The sequence below is a fragment of the Heloderma suspectum genome, chromosome 6 (genome assembly GCF_057233095.1).
Source record: "Heloderma suspectum isolate Gila_16-S chromosome 6, 16-S_ref, whole genome shotgun sequence".
Classification (NCBI taxonomy): Eukaryota; Metazoa; Chordata; class Lepidosauria; order Squamata; family Helodermatidae; genus Heloderma; species Heloderma suspectum.
The window spans coordinates 69,549,958-69,569,494 of record NC_139463.1 but is presented as its reverse complement, the minus strand read 5'-3'; the positions used below and the strand labels follow the sequence as shown (position 1 = coordinate 69,569,494).

Sequence of the window (19,537 nt, the reverse complement as noted above, 5' to 3'; positions counted from 1 at the left end):
TCCGGTTTGGCCCTGAGAACAAGAGAGAGATCTCAGCATGCTGAAGGGAATCCTGATGTTTGCACATGTACAACAATCCTTTACAATTGTTTTATAAAACGGAAAAAAAAATACTGGGGGGGGGGGGCGGACTGAACACAAAAACAGCCCAGTGAGGAATAAGCATGCTCAGTAACCATGAAACACTGAGGCATTGAAAAATGCTGGCTGGGGAATGCTGGGAGTTGTAGGCCTTTTTTTTGTCTAAACATGCATGGGATTGCGCCCTAAAGGCTGGATCCAGGATCTGCCTCCTGTGAGAAGATAGGTTCTGCTTCCTGAAGATCCCTCTGCCCAACTTTTGGGGTTCCCCCATAATAGAGCTCACCTCAGTCAGCAAGGTCTCCCGACTTTCCGGGAAGCATTTTCAGGGGGCTGGAGAGGCTACCATGGGAAGGAGGGGACTGAGAAGTCCACTTCTGCCACTGCAGTTGATCCAGCATGACTCTGGATCCTATCCTTACAATGGGGTGGATTATTTTATAGCCAGGGCTAGGGATGAACCTTTATCATTTCCCAAAGAGCCCATCCTCGTGGCACAGAGCCTACATAGGGTGCGGTCAGATGTAGGATGTGGTCCAAAAAGGGCAGGCAGGGCTCCTGCACCTTCAGTAGTTGTATAGATGAGGGAATTTCCTGAGGTGTCGTTTGCATGGAACTTACACCTGTGGAAATGTCTTCTATGCAGTTCTTCAACATACAGGTGTCCTGTCTGTTCCCCCTTTTTCTTTATTGCACCTTACTATCACACCAGAGACAGCAGCATTTCCCAGCTGCTGTGGGAACTCCCCACACTCTAATCTTCTACTTGGGCAAAGTCCACAGGGCGGTGTGCGAGATAAGCTTTTCTTGCAGGGCACCAGGTCTGTTGCGGCACAGGGACAACGAACCCCATGGCAGAAGGATGGCGATATTGCCACTAATCCATGCAGAAGGACTTTTGATTTGCCTCTTCACACTTTACCACGAGGTGAGAGAGAGAGAGAGAGAGAGAGAGAGAGAGAGATCTGAATGTGGTAGAGTGGATAGCTGACAGCTGGGAAAGTAGCAGAGAACGGCAAACAAATTATCAGGGGCTTGGGAAGAAAAGGCTAAAGCATTTGGGGAATTTTAATTTCAGGGGAAAAAAACAGGTTGGAGGATTGACATGATAGAGCAGGGATGTGGAAAGTTTTTCAGCCGAGGGCTGAATTCCATTTCATAGAAGCTCTCGGGGGCCGCATTCCAGTGGTGGGAGGGACTGGAGGGGAAAAGGGTGGGGCCCAAATAAAAAAAAAAAAGCTTATTGTAGCTTAAAGGTCTTACTGCCAGTAACTATACCTTAGGAGAGGCATTTCAACCATTTCGAATGGGGAAAACTGCACAAGAGCCGAGAAACCACCCAAAGATGTGTGGTCGGGAGAAAGAGGGCGGTGCCAGGGCAAGGAGGCATGGTCTTCTGGGGAACTCAGGCAGGCTGGATTTGGCCCTCAGGCCTGAGGTTTTCACCCCATGTGACAGAGGTTTAGAACGTGATACATGCTGTGGAGAAAGTGGGTTGAGAAACCTTCCCTTCTCTGTCTCCCATAAGAAACTGATTTGCAGGAGGTCCAAGCCAGCATGCAAGTGGTTTGTGGAGCTCACTGCTGGATGGCTGTAAAGCAGGGGTGTTGAACCTCTTTGAGCCCGAGGGCCAAATCCAATTTTGGAGATATTCTTGGGGGCCGTGTTCCAGTGGTGGGAGGGGCTGGATGCATGAAGAGGCGGGGCAAAAGGGGCAAGCAAAAATACAAAAGGAAATATCTGCATATTTTAGCTTCAAACTCATACTGCTGGAAACTCAGCCTTAGGAAAGGCGTTTCAACCTTTTAGACTGGGAAAAAACTGATTAAAAGCTGGGAAGCCACCCAAGAATTGTCGGTTGGAGGAAAGGGGTGGGGCCAGAGGAAGGGGGTGTGGCTGCCTGGGGACTCGCCAATTGGGACCCCAGGTAGGCTGCATTTGATCCGTAGGCCTGAGGTTCAACACTCCTGCTGTAAAGCAGGATTGGACAAATTCATGGCAGATAGGTGGCATGTTAGGGCTATTAGCCATGTTCGCTATATTGACGCTCATGTTCAGGGACAATGTGTCATTGAATATGAATGGTTGGAGTGCGGACAGGGGTCAAGGGGGGTGATTGTCTTCATCCCCTACTTATGGGCTTGCTGGCAACTGTGTGAAACAGGATGCTAGACGAGATGGGCCCTCGGTCTGATTTAGTGGGGATCTTCTTATATTCCGATGAATGAATTATGTTGGTTGTGGGGTTTAGCATGGGGAGGATTCTATGACTGTTAAGGCAGAGAAACATTTTCCCCCACCCAGTCCTTTGAGGGTTTGATAAGAATCCAGAAAGAAAGGGGAAGCAGAGTTAGAAGTAATTTTGGGGAGATATTTCCTGATGGCAGGCCAACAATGGAACACATTGGTTGTAGCTTGTAGTAGCTGCAGTTGTGTGTTGTAAGTTTTGTTTTATGCTGGTTTTTGTTGTTTTTTTAGAAGGTTTACTACTGTTGCTGTTTTTATTACCACATCAGTTATTATTATCGTTATTACTATCATTATGATCGATATTATTATTATTATTATCATTATTTAATTTCTATGCCATCCATAGCTGAAGCTCTCTGGGTGGTTTACAACGATTTATAAAAATGCAGCAAGATTTCAAACACACCTAATAAAAACAGTCTAACATTTTTTAACACAGAAAAATTAAAACAATGTAAACAGCTAAAAGCAATTAAGTAAACAATGTTATGTGAGTATTACTGTTGTATGCTGCCTTGGGAGAGCTCCTGCCCGAAAGGCGGCATAGAAATGTTTTAAATAAAAACCAAACATAAATTATTCCAGGAGGATAGGGAAACTCCGCCCTTAGAATCAGCTCAGAAGAAGCCGGACAGGTTCAATTAGAACTGAAATGAATGTCCGTAAATATTCAAAATAAGTTGGATTCCCTCCACACACACCCCCAGCGCACAATGCACCATGTGAATTCTGTGGGAGAAAGCATGAATAAACATTTTGTATTTGTATTTTTGCATGGGAAATGGTTGCCTCAACATTTGCCCTGGACTTCCCTCTTGTCATTCTTTATTTTGGGGCAAGCTTCCAATATGAAAGTTGATAAAGTTAATAAGCTGTCAAATATTAATTGCCATTACTGTTATCTATCGGATGTTGTGAGAAAAACCAGTACCATTATGTGCCAGCTACCAGATACTGTCAGACAGGAATGCTATTACATGCCATCCATCAACCACTGCCAAACAGGGATGTGCGAGCACACCCCAGCTCGAGTTCTCCAGGTGCCCGCTGAAGTGCCGCCCCCACTTGCCCCCCACCAGACCCGCGCTCGAGCCCTCACAAGCTCAGCGAGTCGCCCGCACTCACTGTGACCCCGTCTGGTGAGCACCCGCCATTTTGCTGCCTTTTTTTTCTGTGTAAAAAAGGGAGTTTAAAAATGCGCATATTTAAATATGCACAGTTTGGGGCCAGGAAAGTTTAATATGTGCAATATGGTGGGCGCTCACCAGACAAGGTTGTGGTGAGTCCAGGAGGGCATGAGCGGGCGTGAGCAAGGACAGGGGTTTGGCGGGCATGGTCCTGGGGTTGTGGGCAGGGGGGGCAATGGACTCCTGGACCCAATCGGGTGTGCCCGCGAAATCCCTACTGCCAAATAGCACAGGGGCAGGTGGAAGGTAGATTGGGATCTATTGATAGAGCACTGGATGACTGGCAGCACAGAGGCAAGGGTTTCTTACTTCTGCGTTCCTCTCCTGGAAAATTGTAATTGATTGCCTTTGGTCACAACTTTGTGTAGCTCTGCTGGACAGTTCTAGAGTTTTGGTTTGGATTCTCTGATCTATAGCCGCACAAGTGTAGATTTGTACTTGTATATGCAGGCGATCTTAGTGGATGGCTCATGGAGGACTGTCGGTGCCAGCCCCACGTTTTTGAGGGCCTTTGGGCAAGACACCCTCAATGGGCCCCCTCCCTCAGTGAGTCTCCCTTCTCACCACCCAATTTCTCGTCACTGCTACCACGTGCTTGCTGGATAGGCAGGGAGTCTGCGAGCAAGCAGGCAGGGGCATCTCCTGCTCCTCCTTTTCACCACCACTGTTGTCTGGTCCAGAGCAAGAGGCAGGCGGATAAGCTGGTTACAATGGTGAAGAGGAGGAGCAACTGCAGGGGGCTGTTTCCAGTGGGCTCCTGTTGGGGTGTGGGCCCTTGGTACCCAAACATGCCTACCCTTGATGCCAGTCCCGGGTACAGTAGGTGAGCAGTTCTACCTCTGAGCCACCATTTTGCATCCAGCTCCAGTTAGCTGTCCTTAGTGCTCTACTAAAGAGCAGAAGTAGATCCCACAAGTCTGAAGTGATGTCCACCCACTTTGGAAATACCAAGTCATTGGTAACAAATTATTGATTTTCAAAATGTATTCCAGGGAACCTTGGTTTTGGGGGGGGAGGGGCTTATTGTGGGTTCCTCAAAGACAAGATCAGAAATGGCAGATGAGGTTAGGAACATAGGAATCTGTCCTGCAGCAGCTCAGATCATTTTCCTGTCTGGCCCAGCATTGTCTCCTGACAGGGAGCAGCTTTCCATGGTCTCAGGCAGGAGATCTTTCCCTTTGCCTGGACTGTAATCCCTTTTTTAAAAAACTGGAGATACCAGGGATTGAACCTGGAACCTTCTGCATGCAATCACACACTCTTCCTTTGTGCTGTGGTTCCCAAAGAGGCATGTCTGCCCACCAGTTTGCCTTCCTCTGCAATGCGTGACTGCAAGGCCATGCTGGGCATGTTGTAGGTCACAGTCTCAATTCACAATAAATATTGTTGAGGCCTAACCTCGTGCGGAGTCAACTGAGTGGGACATTACCCAGAACCCTCTGCAACATTCAGAGGTTCTGTGGGAGACATGACAAATTCGGTGAGTGTTCCCAGTAAGTAAAAAAAATGAAAACAATTTGCCTATCTGCAGTTGTTGTTGTTGTTGTTGTTATATTTATTATTATTATTATTATTATTATTATTAAATTTATTAATCGCCCATCTGGCCGGTCACCCAGCCACTCTGGCCGATGTACAACATACAATAAAACAGTTTAAAATAATAAAATTCTACAATAAAAACATTTTCTAAAATACCCTAACCCACCCCAAATGCCTGCCTGAACAACCACGTTTTTAATGCACGATGGAAGCTCATTAAATTTATTTATACATATCCCGCCTTTTTCCCAATACTGGGACTTCAGTTAGTGCTGACAAATACATTCCATGACCGCCATCAAATACTTCCATATACCTACTGCCTGGCATCAAACAATAGAATCAAATATCACTGGGTATCAAATGTGGCTGTCACCTAGTCTACGAATATTTAGACATCTGGAATGGAGCTGGAGAATATTCAGTGGTAAAGAAGAATGTTGAAGTGATTTGTGTGTGTGTGTGGTACACTTGCTTATTTATTTATTCATTCATTTATAATTACTTATTTGTTTTAGAAAAATGTATATGCTGCCCTTCAGTATAAATATTCTCAGGGCAGTTTACAATATGAAAGATTTAAAACCACGCTATCATGAATGTGGCCGCATGACATTTTGCTGCCTGGGGCAAAGGACAAGATGTGACTTCCCTAGGGATGAACAGATTTTGTAAAATCTGTTCTGTCTGCATTTGGCAGATTGTCAGATGCCTTTCGTTCCATCATCCGCTCATTGACTGATTGGATTTTTTCTGATTTCCAGAATTTGCACAAATTCACATTTGTGAAAATGCTCAAATCCCTCCAAAATGCTCAAATCCCCCCAAACATGCATTTTCATGTTTTAGCTTATGGGGGAAATGCACATTTTTGGCTTTTCTAGAACGTTTTTTTCAATGACTAAATTTTCATAAAATTCCAGAAAGTAAAACAAAAAACAAAAAAAAACAGGTCCACAAATCCACGGAATCTGTGCAACTCAGGAAAAGCTGGTCCATGGTGGAATCCACAGTTCGGATTCATAAAAATCCAAACTCATTTGATTCAGTTGCGGATTTCTCTGATATCCTTAGCCTCCCCCCACCCCCGCCATTCCATCTACAGAAGCTAATTGGATGGAGTCTTATTTTCATACTGGAGATAGCACAGTGTCCTCCTAAAGGCAACAGGGTAGTTTAGGGGGCATATGACAGGCCATGCCGCCCATGGAGTTCTGTCCTCCAACACTTTAGTGCCACCCAGCATCTGCCGCTTCAGCCAGCTGCTTTGTCCTCTCTAACGGTAGGGCCGGTGCTGGTCATGAAGCAAACACAGAAAATAAAATGGTGCACAACAGCAAAGCAGCAGAGAATATTGCAACTTTAATACAATCTTATCAGTCAGAAATGGCTAAGTTAAAAGGCCTGAATGTGTAAGTGTGTGTGTGAGAGAGACTTTCTGTCCAGATGGCCACAGTATCTGGGTTCAGATGATCATGGAGGTAAAAGAAGCCATCATTGCTTCTCCCCGGATGCAATTTTGTGCAAATCATGATTTCTGTAAATATTCAGACCCATGGTTTTGCACAAATCGTGATTTGTGCACATTTTAAAAAGTGGAAAACTGCGAGCTGGCCTGCCTTGTTGTATGGCAAGTCAGGCCAGCTTGGGGATGCACAAGCTGGAGTCTGGAGGGCGAAGCTGGCGAAAACTCACCCCAAATGGATTCCTCCAACATCCTTAAATCATTTACGGAATTTTCCCATTTGGCTAGATGTACGAGGAAACCTGAGATCCCTGGTTCATATCTGGTCGTATATATTCAGAGAATATAGTCAGTTTGTCTGCTATAGATAATTACCCATGCTGCAGCATGCCCACCCTACAACCCACGACATATGAAGCCACCCCCACTGCACCATGCGCCAGGTTCCGACAACAAAGTAACGTGCACTGCAGTGTGGGTAATTATGCAAATTACAGTCTCATGCACAGGTGTGGGGGGAGAAGCCATGATGGCTTCTTTTACCACCATGATCATCCAAACACCCCAATGTCTAAACCGACATCACATAAAAGTGACTGATAGAAATTTGTTATAGAAATCCCCTCTCTGCATTTCCTTTAGAGCAGAGGACTCTAACTCCTAGCCAACATGGGCAATAGTCAGAGATGATGGAAGCTGTAGTCCAGCAACATTTGGAGGGCCATAGGTCCTTCACCCCTGCTTTAGAGGAGAAGGGGTGGTATATGTATGTTTCAGCACTGGAGAGGATGATTATGAAAATATGCAATAGCAAACCTTAACCCATCATCTTTAAGCCTGCCTGCTCAGAAGATCAAAGCAGCAGCACAACCATATATTCTCCTTGGAAATTAATAATAATAATAATAATAATGTTTCAAATAAATACAGTTTTATCTCACCCTTCCTCCAAGAAGCTCAAGATAGCATACATCTTTTCCCCCACCCTGCCAACCATTTTACTTTCACAATAACCCTGTGAGGTAGGTTAGCCTTAGAGAGGGTGACTGGTGCAAGGTCTCCCACTAAGCTTCATTGTTGAGTGTAGATCTGAAGCCAGGTCTCTGCAGGCCTAGTCCAATGCTCTAACCTCTATACCATGCTGGCCTTTATTCAGCTTTCAACAAATGCAGTTGCAAACAGGGAGGGAGGTTGCATTATGCTGACAGAAAAAGTTGGAGTAGATAGTCTGCTCTCTAGTCCTGAATCACACCTGCAAGGGTTTCTTGCCTTTCCCCTCCCATTCCTTTCTGAGAATACTGCACATCTGATGGGTAGGCAGAGAGCAGCTGGGTTAGCGGGCCACACCATTATTAATCTCTCTTTGATGCTGCTCAGTACTGTATTTTTGTTTTTCTCCTTCATGTGCAAAGCTGCTTTCCTCATGTAGTCTCTTTTGTAGGGATGTCCACTGTTTGGAAAATGGGCCCTTTGGGGCCTCGACGGATTTCTGCTGCCCATCTGATTCAGCTTGTGCTCATGAGCTGAGCCATGGGTTTCCCCCCAACTCCAAGGACTTTATACAGGGTTTTTTTGGTCACGGCTGCAATTTGCACAAATAGAGATTTGCACAAATTGCAGTGGCAATTTGTACACACTTGCATAATTTGCGCATTACAGACACAATTTGCATAATTTGCAAATTGAGAAATACAGGAAATCTGCAAACTGGCCTGACACACTGCAGACCAAGTCAGCTTAGTTCATGGAAAACAGAATGAAGTCTGGGTAGGGTGGGGAGCCATCAAAAGCTCATTGACCTCCACCCTCAGAACAGATTCCTCTGACATCCCTGCTGTTTTGCTTCCTTCCTCATGGAACTTTCAACTGGCTTTTCTCTGTCACTCTCCATTTCCACACCAGAAAGAAAGGAAATAGACCAACTCCCTATGTTTTATCTCATGCAGGTTCATTAAGATTAAAAAACCAAGACAAAACAACAACAACGAAGATTGGGTTGTGAAGGGGCATTGCTGCAGGAATGGAACAAAAATCTGGAGTAGTTTTCTTTGGGAGAGAGGGAAAGACTGTTTCCAAGCCTTTTAAACCCTGATTTTGAAATCAGATGCTTGTTATGCTGGGACTTGACAGGAAAGTGAAGGCCATGCTCAATGTTCAGAAAGGGATATGTGAGATTCTCAGGCTAATGCAGATCAATGCCATCTGTGCTATTATCCCTCCTCCTTAATTCTGTTGGAGGGGCAGGCTGCCACTGGATGGATGGATGGAAAGGCAAAGTCACTCTAGATGTATTCAGAGGTACTTTTAGTACATTCTTGCTGGCTAATAGACATAATTTTTGGCCACTAAACCTGGATGTAATTTGTGGGCCCCTGCTCTCACTCCAGTCATTCAGAGCACTGAGGAACACACTGGGGCTTCTGGATGCACAAAAGCACACCTGAACTGCCAGTGAGGATGTGCATACAAGAAAAACATGCTTGTCAAAGTTCTCCAGATTCGACTTCAAAGCTCATTCTGTCTCATGTCCATATCAGATTGCTATCTTTTTTTTCTTTTCACATGATAATTTGTGTGTCTTTTCGTGCATATTTTTCAAAATGCATGCATCAAATGTGCAAATCTTTGCAATGTACGCATTCTCCTCTCATTGAGTAAAGTGTTTTTGTGTACATTTTTCAAAATTTCTCTTGCTTGGTACACATCAGGAGAGGCTTCTGAGTGTCCATAAGGATGTCATTAATAGGGTAGGAAATTTCTAACCAAATGTTCCACCATTCAACTACTTCTGTTCTTTTTTCTTTTTCTATCCAAAGTGTGCATTTATCAAACAGGGGAATGCAGACAGCATGTATTTCTCACTTTCCCAGACATTCAGTTTTCATCTTGCTCTCTTTCTAGGTTTCATCAAAGTGGAACGATTGTTGGGAGTTCTCGTAAGTTGCTGTGCCAGTTTTCTTGTTTGGGCTGTTTTCTAGCACTGATCAGTGTGGAAGTTGTTAGGATAGGATATAGGATGTCAAACCTCAGTTCTGTGGGTTTGACATCCCAATCTGGCCTTCTGGGCTTTCTCATAGGACCACACTCCTTTCCCTTGGCCTTTCCCCTTTTTCTTGGCCCTGCCTCTTCCCCCCAGCCTCCAGTCATTTGGTGGCTTTTGCACAGGTCTTTCTGCAAGACCCCTGTGAAGGGCCCTTTTCACTGGTACATTTTTAGAGAAAAATCGGTAGCCTGCACCAGTGCTGTATTATGAAAAAGATAGGCCCCAGGCCTGTGCTTTGTTAGCCTGTTAGATAATCTGGCCCTGGTCCAAACAGCCTTGATCCCTGTCATCAGAAAATAAACAAATCGAGCACATGGCCATGGGAAAATACTCTTTCCCATTCTGTAAACTTCGCATGAGCCACCTGAATGGAGCCGGTGGACCATTAGTAGTGAACAGATCACAGTTTGTGAGCCTGCTGTCGATAAAGACTGGCAAAAGCTCTCCAGAGTTTCAGACAAGAATCTTTCTCAGCCATACCTGGATTTACCAGGGATTGAACCTGGGACCTTGTGCATGCAAAGCAGGTGCTGTACCACTGTACTATACCCCTCCCTAAAGGGCAGGGCCAATCCAAATAGCTGAATACATTAATGAAGCAGTCATGGCAACAGGCCTCCATAGTTTTGGCAGGGGCTGGGGAAAGCAAGGACAAAAATTAGGGCTGTGCAGGGACTGCACACTTGAGGGAATGATATTAAAGGCAAAACTGAAGTATTTTGGCCACATCATGAGAAGACAGGATACCCTGCAGAAGATGCTGATGCTAGGGAAAGTGGAAGGCAAAAGGAAGAGAGGCCGACCAAGGGCAAGGTGGATGGATGATATTCTGGAGGTGACGGACTCGGCCTTTGGGGAGCTGGGGGTGGCGACGGCCGACAGGAAGCTCTGGCGTGGGCTGGTCCATGAAGTCACGAAGAGTCAGAAGCGACTGACTGAATAAACAACAAAAGGGACCCCTTGATTCACCTCAGAGGCTGCTTCAGGGGTTTGGAGGCGGCCCCAATTTGCTTCAGGCTGCTTTGGTGGGGCCCTGACCCGCTTCGGCCTCCAAAGCCAAAGTGGGATTGGTATGGCTGAATCCCACTTCACACCCCCTCCTCACTGCACAAGCCCCCAGCTCCTTATCTGAGCTCTTGGGACACACGCCGACAGCCTTCTTCATGTTCCAGGGAATCATCATTTTAAAAATGGCGACTCCCTGGAACAGGAAGAAGGCTGCCGGTGTGCATCCTGAGGGCCCAGGTAAGGAGCTGAGGGCTGGGCAGCAGTGGTAGTGTGGCTGGGCTTCCAGATCACTCTGAAGCGCCCCGCAGGCACTTCGCAGTGACCCGACCTGCTTCATGCCGCTTCGTGCCCCCTTCGCCTTGCCTCAGAAGCAGCACAGAGTGCCCCGAAGTGCCCCACTTCAGCTCAGTCTGAAGCAGTGCACAGCCCTAACAATGCAGTGGACCTCATCTGACTTCTGTATAACTCTGTGTCTACACTCATGGTGAAGTGTGGGTATGAAAAACAGTCTCTTCTTTTAAATGTTTGTGTCTCTTTCTCTCCAAGGTGTGTCAATGGACCGGAGGTGCCCACTTGGTTCATGTACGTATCGGGCAAGTGGGGTACCTGGCTAGTGGTTTTTGTGGGCATCACTGCTAAGGCAGGAACTGATGTTTTTGTCATCTGGCAGAGTATGGTTTTCGTTTGGAGTCTGTACATACCAAAGTTGAGACTGGTCAATTACCTTACCGATTGATTGATTGATTGATTGGATTGATTGATTGATTGATTGATTGCATTTATATGCTACCGTTTGTTTGTTTGTTTGTTTATTTCAAATGTTTTTTTAGGTCATCTTAGGGATAGTATCCTCTCAAGGCGGTGTACAAGATTAAAAATGATGCAAAAATATGCAAATACAAATACAAAGGCAATAAATAAATATTCAGGGAAACACTACAAAAACAGATAACACCAATAAAAACTGCAGTCCACAGACTATGTCAAGGCTGGTGAAAACAAGTGGGTCTTCAGAGCCTTCCTGAAGACCTGCAAAGAAGGGGCTTGACAAACACCTACTGGAAGCTGATTCTACAGATGCGGGGTCACCACTGAAAAGGCCCTCTCCCTTGAACTCAACAGCCTAATCACCCTTGGTGGTGGGCAAGTGAGAAGGGCCTCTGTTGATGGTCTCAGAGTACAAGCAGTCTGGTACAGGAGGAGGTGGGCCTTCAAGTAACTTGAGCCCAAGCCATTTAAGGCTTTAAAGTACAAAACCAGCAGTATAAATTGGACTCAGAAATACACTGGCAACCAGTGCAATCTTTCTGCAGTGGTGGAATGATAAACTGAGATGCGTAGGAGCTCTCCATGATAGTCCTCGACGCCATGCCCTCACTGGATTCTCTCCCATTCTCTCCCTTGTTAACCAGATACACTTACTCCAGTTCAACCCCCTCTCAACTGGCCACCCCCACATAAGGTTTACCACACCAGGGGTGGGCAAACGGTAATCTCCACTGTTTGGGACTTCAGCTCCCAGAAGCCCCTGCCAGCATAGCCAATGGGCAGGAACGTTGGGAGTTGAAGTCCAAAAACATCTGGAGATCTACTTTCTGCCCACCCCTGCACTACATCACCTGCCTCAGTTCTGAAAGAGGCAGCATCCAGTGCACAGCCTCTGTTGCAAATCTGACAAGCGCTTTCATATTAGAATAGCTGGTCCTTTGGATACTTTGTTCCAAGCCATATTGTGGTTAGGGTTGTATGGATTTTGTAAAACCTGTTCCGTCTGCGTTTCGCAGGCGTCTTCCGTTCTGTTGTCTGCCCATCCACGGAATCACGATCAGAATTTTTTTCATTTCTGAACTTGCACAAAATCACAGGTACAAAATGCACAAATCCCCCCATGTGCACTTTCATACTTTAGCGTATGGGGGAAATGCGCATCTTTGGTCAGGTTTATTTTTTATTTTTGCATATTTTTCTACAACAAAATGTGTGCAAAAGTCCTGAAGGTTAGAAAAATGGTCTGCAAGTCCATGGAATCCAGCTGACAGGGGAAAAGCAGGTCTGCTGCTGAATCCATGGGTTAGATTCATGAAAATCTGAACTCATTTGGTTCCATTGTGGATTTCTCTGACATCCCTAATTGTGGTGATCCCTTCCCTTCCCTAAAGCTAAAGAGATGTAGCAAAACTGAGTTTCGTGCTATATCCCAAGCAGGGCTAGATGGAGCAGTTTACTAACAGTCTATGTCAGTTTTTCATGTGTTCATTCATAAGCCTGCCCCATCCCATCTCTGCATTAATCTGTATTATTATTATTATTATTATTATTATTATTATTACTGAATTAAAACAGCAGAAACATTTGTATATAAATATATATATATTTGAATGCATTTCCTCACAAAATAAGCACTTCTAAATGTATTTTCTCATCACGTACACATTTTGGTACATTTTTGTTTTGCTTTGTTTGTTGAGCAGAGCACTGCATTGCAAAATTTGGGGGAGCGTGATATCCAAAGGAGAGCTGCATTCCGATCCGCACATTAGTCCAGGAGTTGCGGATCAGGTCAGTTCGTATCAGAAACGGCAAGAAACAAATTCCTCAAGCATCCCTAATCTCAGCAGAGGAAAAAAATACTTTTGGAAGCTCAGCACCATTTTGCTATGGGAAAAGAGGCAGTGACAGCAAACAATAAAACAAAAATACTTCTCTGAAAATGCTTATTAGACTAGTTGGTAAAAAATGTTATTACTAGAGGTATGTATATATGTGAAGGTTTGAGGCCTACAGAGGAAAAAGGAAAAACAGTCAGGCTTAGAGGCCTGAAACTTTCTGTGGGGAGGGAGTAACATGGAGAGGAGTAGCTTAATTTCTCCAGTTAAGTTCCAGTTTAATTTCTCCGCTCCAGTTTCCTTTCTTCAGGTTTGAAGCAGTACTTTCAGTTTTGAGGGAGGAGGGCACATATAAAGAGAGCGAGAGAGCCAGTAAGAGCAGAGACAGCCAGAGCCTGAAGTGAGAGCAGAGTCTGAAGAGTGAGCAGGAAGAAGCAGCCTAGAAAAGTCTAAGGACGGTTAGGGTAAAGGAACTTGCATTTTGCCAATATTTTTGCTTTTAATGCCTTCTCAGCTCTGTTGTGTAAATGCCCTTAGTTGTAATTTGTTTGCTTTAAATCTACTAGTAAACTGTTGTAGTTAAACCCTATGTCTAGAGTGTCAGTCACCCTGTGTCTACAGCCTAAACCCCACATTACTGGGAAAGGGAAGTTTAAGAGAAGGAAGGTGAGACACTTAAGGAGGCAAGCTCAGGGAGTCCAGGTCATAAGGGGAACCTTGACAGTATTATTCAGCAAGTGCTCTGTATGCAAGCATCAAAATTGGCACTGGACACAATATTCAGCTTCTGGAGAATCTCAGTTTAAAAGTAGACTTTATAGGCCTGGAGGCTGTCTATCAGTCAATCTATCAGACAATTTTATTATAATACTGTCAAAGCTGCAAAGAATGGAGCTAGGCCCAACCATTCAGCCCAGCCTTTTTTGGCAACTCATAGGGGAGGGAAGACCCCAAGACTGGGGGTGATGGAGTTCTAAGTTATGTTCAGGAGGCCAAGGGTTCTCTCCCCAGCTCTTGCTTTTTTTAAAGAACAGTTTTTTAAAAGCCTTGTTGCCACTGCTTGTAGCAGGTGGTGAGTCTCTCTGTGCTACATCCCGGCCACAATCCCTGGGAGATAGGCCAGAAGCAGTTCCATGCAAATGACACTACCTGGGCATTCTTCCATCCTAGTTCCCTCGAAACACATCCAGGATACTGAGCTTGCCACTCACAATGAGGCTTTTTAAAAACCATTTTTAAAAAGCAGGGGAAAGGAACCCTTTGCTGCCTCACTAAGGCAGGGTTTGGGAACCTCTGTCAGCTCGAATCCAAGTTCAGTAAAGCTCTCGGGGGCTGAAAAAGCAAAAGGGGAGGGGCCAACACACCCGCATATTTTAGCTTAATGTTCTTAATGCCAGTAACTAAGCCTTAGGAGAGGCATTTCAACCTTTTATCATGGGGAAAAAGCAGCACAAAAGCCAGGAAACTACCAAACAGTAGGTGGTCAGGGAAAAAGAAGTGGAGCTGCCCTGGGAACATTGGAGGTCTGCATTGAAATCCCAGGAGGGCTGGATTTGCCCCCCCCCCAGCCTGAGGTTCCTCACCCCTGCACTAAGTTAAGCCAAGCCCCCCACACACACACACAATTTCTCAGAACTTCTCCCAAAGCAGCCCCAAATCATTGTGAAACTGGGGTGTGGGGTGAGGGATTTTCGGCACTGCTGTAGTAAAGATAGACGTAGAGGTGTGTGGGCAATGATGAGGGAGGGCGCCAGTAGGGAGCAGGGAACTGAGCAAATGTTTTAGTGCTCAAACTGGGGTGGAGAGGATCTGTGCCTTGCCTCTCTCTTTGCTTCTCCTTGTGACTCGTACAATCAAAACGAATCACCCCCAATGAGCCTCTGTGTATATTATATATACAACCTGCAGAATTTATATCAGCAACAGAAATCATGCATTCTTGGTACAGGGTTTGGGTTGATTACGTATCAGCAGTGTGGGCAAAAGAAGAGAGGCTCAGAGCCTTTTTGATGGGGTTTGGGGGATCCAGGAGCTGCACTCATGGCATCTGTCTCCTTGCTTTGTCTCTACCCAGAATTGTGAGCAGCATCTTTGGGTCACTGTTCGGCTGTATTTGCCTTCTCATGCTTTGTGCCAGGTGCTGCAAAATTTGCCAGGACAGCGGAGTGAGCAGCCTCTCAGAGGAACCAACAACACACCTTCCCACCCCACCTCCTACTGCTGTCCTGTCTGTGCTACCGTTGGCTCCACCGCTGGAACAGTTTGGGGATCCTCCTCCCTATAGCGAGGTAAGGGCAGTCGGCGTAGTTCCAGTGAGCCGAAAGGGGGTTAGGATCTCCCTCCACCCCCTCCGATTGAGAAGTCCATATCACTTTGTTCCTGTTATTAAAATAGTCTAGCCATAGACATGGACACAGAATCACAGGGTTGGAAGGGGCCTACCAGACCACTGAGGCCAACCCCCTGCTCGGTGCAGGAAGCGCATCCAGCCCTTTGCTCGCAAATCAAGATACAAACATTCGTCTTTCAGCCGTGTTCGTAATTGGAGGCAACCTTTTCCCTCCACAGATAACTGAAGACAAAATCCATTCATAACAGAAAGCGGCCTCATTCGGAATCAGGACATTGGTCCATCTATTCCAGCATTGGTCCATCTATTCCAGCATTGGTCCATCTATTCCAGCATTTCGTCGAGGCTGGTGGCTCCAATGTCAGTCGGGCTGTGGGTTTCAGGCAGAACCAGGCAGAACTCTGAAGGAGCTATTGAAGGTGCTGAACCTATTTTGGGGATTGGGTTCAGCACCTTGGATAGATCCCTTGGAGTTCTAACCGGAACCCAGAGCGGGATCACAGCCCCACTGACACCAGCCTCCACTGCCAGCATTGCCCTACTCGAACGGGCAGCAGCTCTCTGGGGATGTTTCCTGCCACTTGCTCTCCGATTCTTTGAACTGGAGATGACATGGATTGAACCTCAGACATTCTGTGGATCAAGCATGTCCACTGCCATTGAGCTATGGCGACCTTCCCCAACAAGTCCTTGAAAGGCTGTCAGAGGGGAAGGCCAAAATCTCTTCTTGATCATCCCAGAGTGCAGGACACGGAATAATGGGCTCAAGTTGCAGGAAGCCAGGTTCCGGCTGAACATCAGGAAAAACTTCCTGACTGTTAGAGCAATATGACAATGGAACCAATGACCTAGGGAGGTGGTGGGCTCTCCCACACTGGAGGCGTTCAAGATGAGGCTGGACAGCCATCTGTCAGGGATGCTTTGAATTAGATTCCTGCATTGAGGAGTGGGTTGGACTCGATGGTCTTGTAGGCTCCTTCCAACCCTACTATTCTATGATTCTATGATTCTATGAACATGGTGCCCTCCAAACGTTTTGGACCCCAACTCCCAGCATTCCTGACCTCTGGCTGTGCTGGCTGGGGCTAATGGGAGTTGAAGTCAAAAACTTCTGGAGGGTATCAGATTGGGGAAAGCTGATCTATGGTCCCTCCCAAATCAAGATGCCTTCTGCTGGGGCTGTGAATCCATTCCAGGTTTCAGTCAGAACCAGCCAGAACTTTGAAGGAGCTATCCAAGGTGCTGAACCTTATCCCCAAAATGGATTCAGCACCTCTGATCGCTCTTTTAGAGTCCTGGCTGGTTCTGACTGAAACTAGGACTAGATATAGAGCCCCACCAAAATCAGAGCCACGAGCCTCCACTGCCTGACACTGGGCCTGCAAGCAGAGTATAAGTAGAGGCATACAGCAGGCACTCCCACAACAGATCCACTAAAGGCGCAAACCTATGCATGTTTAGATAGGAAAAAGTCCTACACCTCCCAGCATTCCCTAGCCACCATGGGTAGCTGGAGAATACTGGGAGCTGTAGGGCTTTTTTCTGTCCAGATATGGATAGGATTGCACCATAACCCAGCGTCAGATCCCAAGAAAGAGACCCTGTATCCTCAAGGTGTCTTCGGCGTATGCTAATTCATAGCTTTCTCCTTGCCTCTGTCTGTTCCAAACTGCAAAATGCTCCCCCCGCCTCTCATTTTCTCCCCATAAAAAAAATGTAGTCAGCTGGAAATATAACAATATTATTGGTTGTTTTGTAAGCTGCTTTGGAAACCTTCTGGCTGAAAGGTGGAAGCAGAAATAGGGATGCACAGACTTTGTTAAATTTGTTCTTTCTCTGTTTCATGGATTGTCAGGCGTCTTTCATTCCATTGTCCACTCCTTGACTGAATTGGATTATTTTTAGGGATGGACACACATTTTGTTCCGCTTGCGCTAGTGCACACTAACACACACTAGCACTAATGCAAATTTGTGCAAATCTCCCACAAAAGCAAAAAAGCGGTCCACATCTGTGCGACTTGGGAAAAGACCAGGTTGAATTAATAGAAATCCAAACACATTTGAATCCACTGCAGATTTCTCCGACATCTCTAGGCAGAAATGTTTTAAATTAATATGTAAGTTATTATTTAGGCATCTCCTGCTTAGCTCACGTGCACTGGGTTCCAGGATCTCTCAAGGAGGTTTTCGTCCAAGAAGCTTATTTCTAGCCTCTAGAAAATCTCCTTCCCTGGAAATTCTTGATGGTTCGGCAGGCTAAATGTGTGTGCTCATGATACTCACAGGAAAAAAAAAATGGCAGTGAAACATTTTATATCATTTTCTCTAGATTGCATGGAAACCATGCTATTATCCAACTCCTTCTGGCCAGCCACCCGCCTATGACAATATCGCCATGGAGGGTCTCCCTCCTGTGTATGTCTCCAGATTCCCTTAATCCATGCCCAAGGATAATTTCTAAAGTGCCTTAGGTTTCTGCTGCTATTATCTGGAAGACGGAGGAAAACATGCCTTGATGGATCAGACTATAATCAATGTAATCCAGCTTTCCCTTCCTAAGAGTGCTGCTACGGAATTCACAAGCAGAGTAGAATGACAACACCTTTCCCTGCCATTTGTATCCCGCATCTGGTGTTCAAGCTATAATGCCTGTGGGCATGGAGGTTCCATCTAGCCATCTTGGCTAATAACTGTTGACAGCCAACCCTCCTCCATGACTTTGCCTAATGCGTTTTTAAAAGCCATCTAAGCTAGTAGTCATTGCGCTACGTTTTGTTGCTGTTATGGTGGTTGTGTGCCTAACTCTTCTCTTTCATTGTTACCGTTATTGTTTAAGAAGCCATATGGAGAACCTCTGTGGGCCAGATCTGGCCCATGGGCTGGAGGTTTCCCATCCCCACTGTACTTTATGTTTTTGCTTAGCCTGGGGTTTTGTTTTGTTTTGTTTTGCCATAGTGTATAAAGTTAATAATCAATTTTTGGAAATGGTTTATGTTTATTTTTTAGTGATTTTTGCATTGGTCATACTTGAAATAGAAAGGTGAATTTAGGAAGAACAGACATTTTTATTTCCACACATTTTGGGAGTGTGGAAGTATAAAAGAATTTTGGGTAAATGTCTACAATGAATGGCGTAAAATAATCGACCATAAGGCAACTTTTGATTGCATTATTGACACTCTTCGATGCTTACCATTTTACTAGCGGTGGGTATAGCCATATCATGGAAATAAAATACAGCACCTTCAATGAAACATTGGTGGCAATAATATATGGAATATTGCACTGGCTGAAAAATTATCTAAACAACTAAGAGCAGCACAAGGAAATAAGGACACTGACAACTTGACAGAAATGTGGTTCGGTTTTATAATTTATGGAAATAATTTTAAAAAGACAACATGCAGAAACGACCCAGTACACATGGATCACTGTTGAGTGGTACTGTCAACTGACTCACACCCTCTAGGACAGTGGGCAGTGGGCAGAAAGTAGATCACCAGATGTTTTGGATGTCGTCTTCCAGAATTCCTGAGTACTGGCTATGGTGGCAGGAGCTTCTGGGAGTTGAAGTCAAAAATATCTACCTTCCATCCACCCCTACTTTAGGAAGTCCCACTTGCCTAATCTAGAATAAACTAAAAATATTTGTAAATGACGTAAGTTACTGATAATTGCCCGCTGTTATGTTTTTCATATGTTTTATGTTTGTAATGTATGTGCTTGATTGTTGGAAAATACTAAAATATATATTTCAAAAACCCGAAATTGTTGTGTGAAGTGTTTTCTTTTGCTTCTCTGGAACCATCTCCTAATCAGAGTAGGAGGAAATATTTGTCTATATTGATTGCCTCCACACTGCTTCTGTTTTTAATGTGGGTCTGTCCTAAGTCCAGCTCCAATTCCATGAAAGCATATTTCATAATAAATTGGCTCCAGCCTCCCCCAACGTGGTGTCATCCAGATGTGTCAGATTGCGATGTCAGTCATTCCCAGTCAGTGT

At 45.3% G+C, this 19,537-nt stretch overlaps 1 protein-coding gene across 2 annotated transcripts; it reads left to right on the top strand.

Annotated features, from left to right (window-relative positions):
* The first annotated feature begins 900 nt into the window (after nt 1–900).
* Nucleotides 901–19,299, top strand: TMEM92 (transmembrane protein 92). 2 transcript variants are annotated; one of them, XM_084808266.1, is made up of 5 exons: nt 901–1,009; nt 9,427–9,461; nt 11,123–11,158; nt 15,257–15,470; nt 17,864–19,299. In XM_084808266.1, exons 1-5 carry the CDS (start codon nt 944–946, stop codon nt 17,969–17,971), a joined length of 459 nt encoding a protein of 152 aa, XP_084664392.1. In that variant the 5' UTR covers nt 901–943; the 3' UTR covers nt 17,972–19,299. The 2 variants fall into 2 exon arrangements, with proteins under 2 accessions (XP_084664392.1, XP_084664393.1); XM_084808267.1 differs by having other exon boundaries at nt 918–1,009; nt 15,320–15,470.
* Nucleotides 19,300–19,537: the final 238 nt, after the last annotated feature.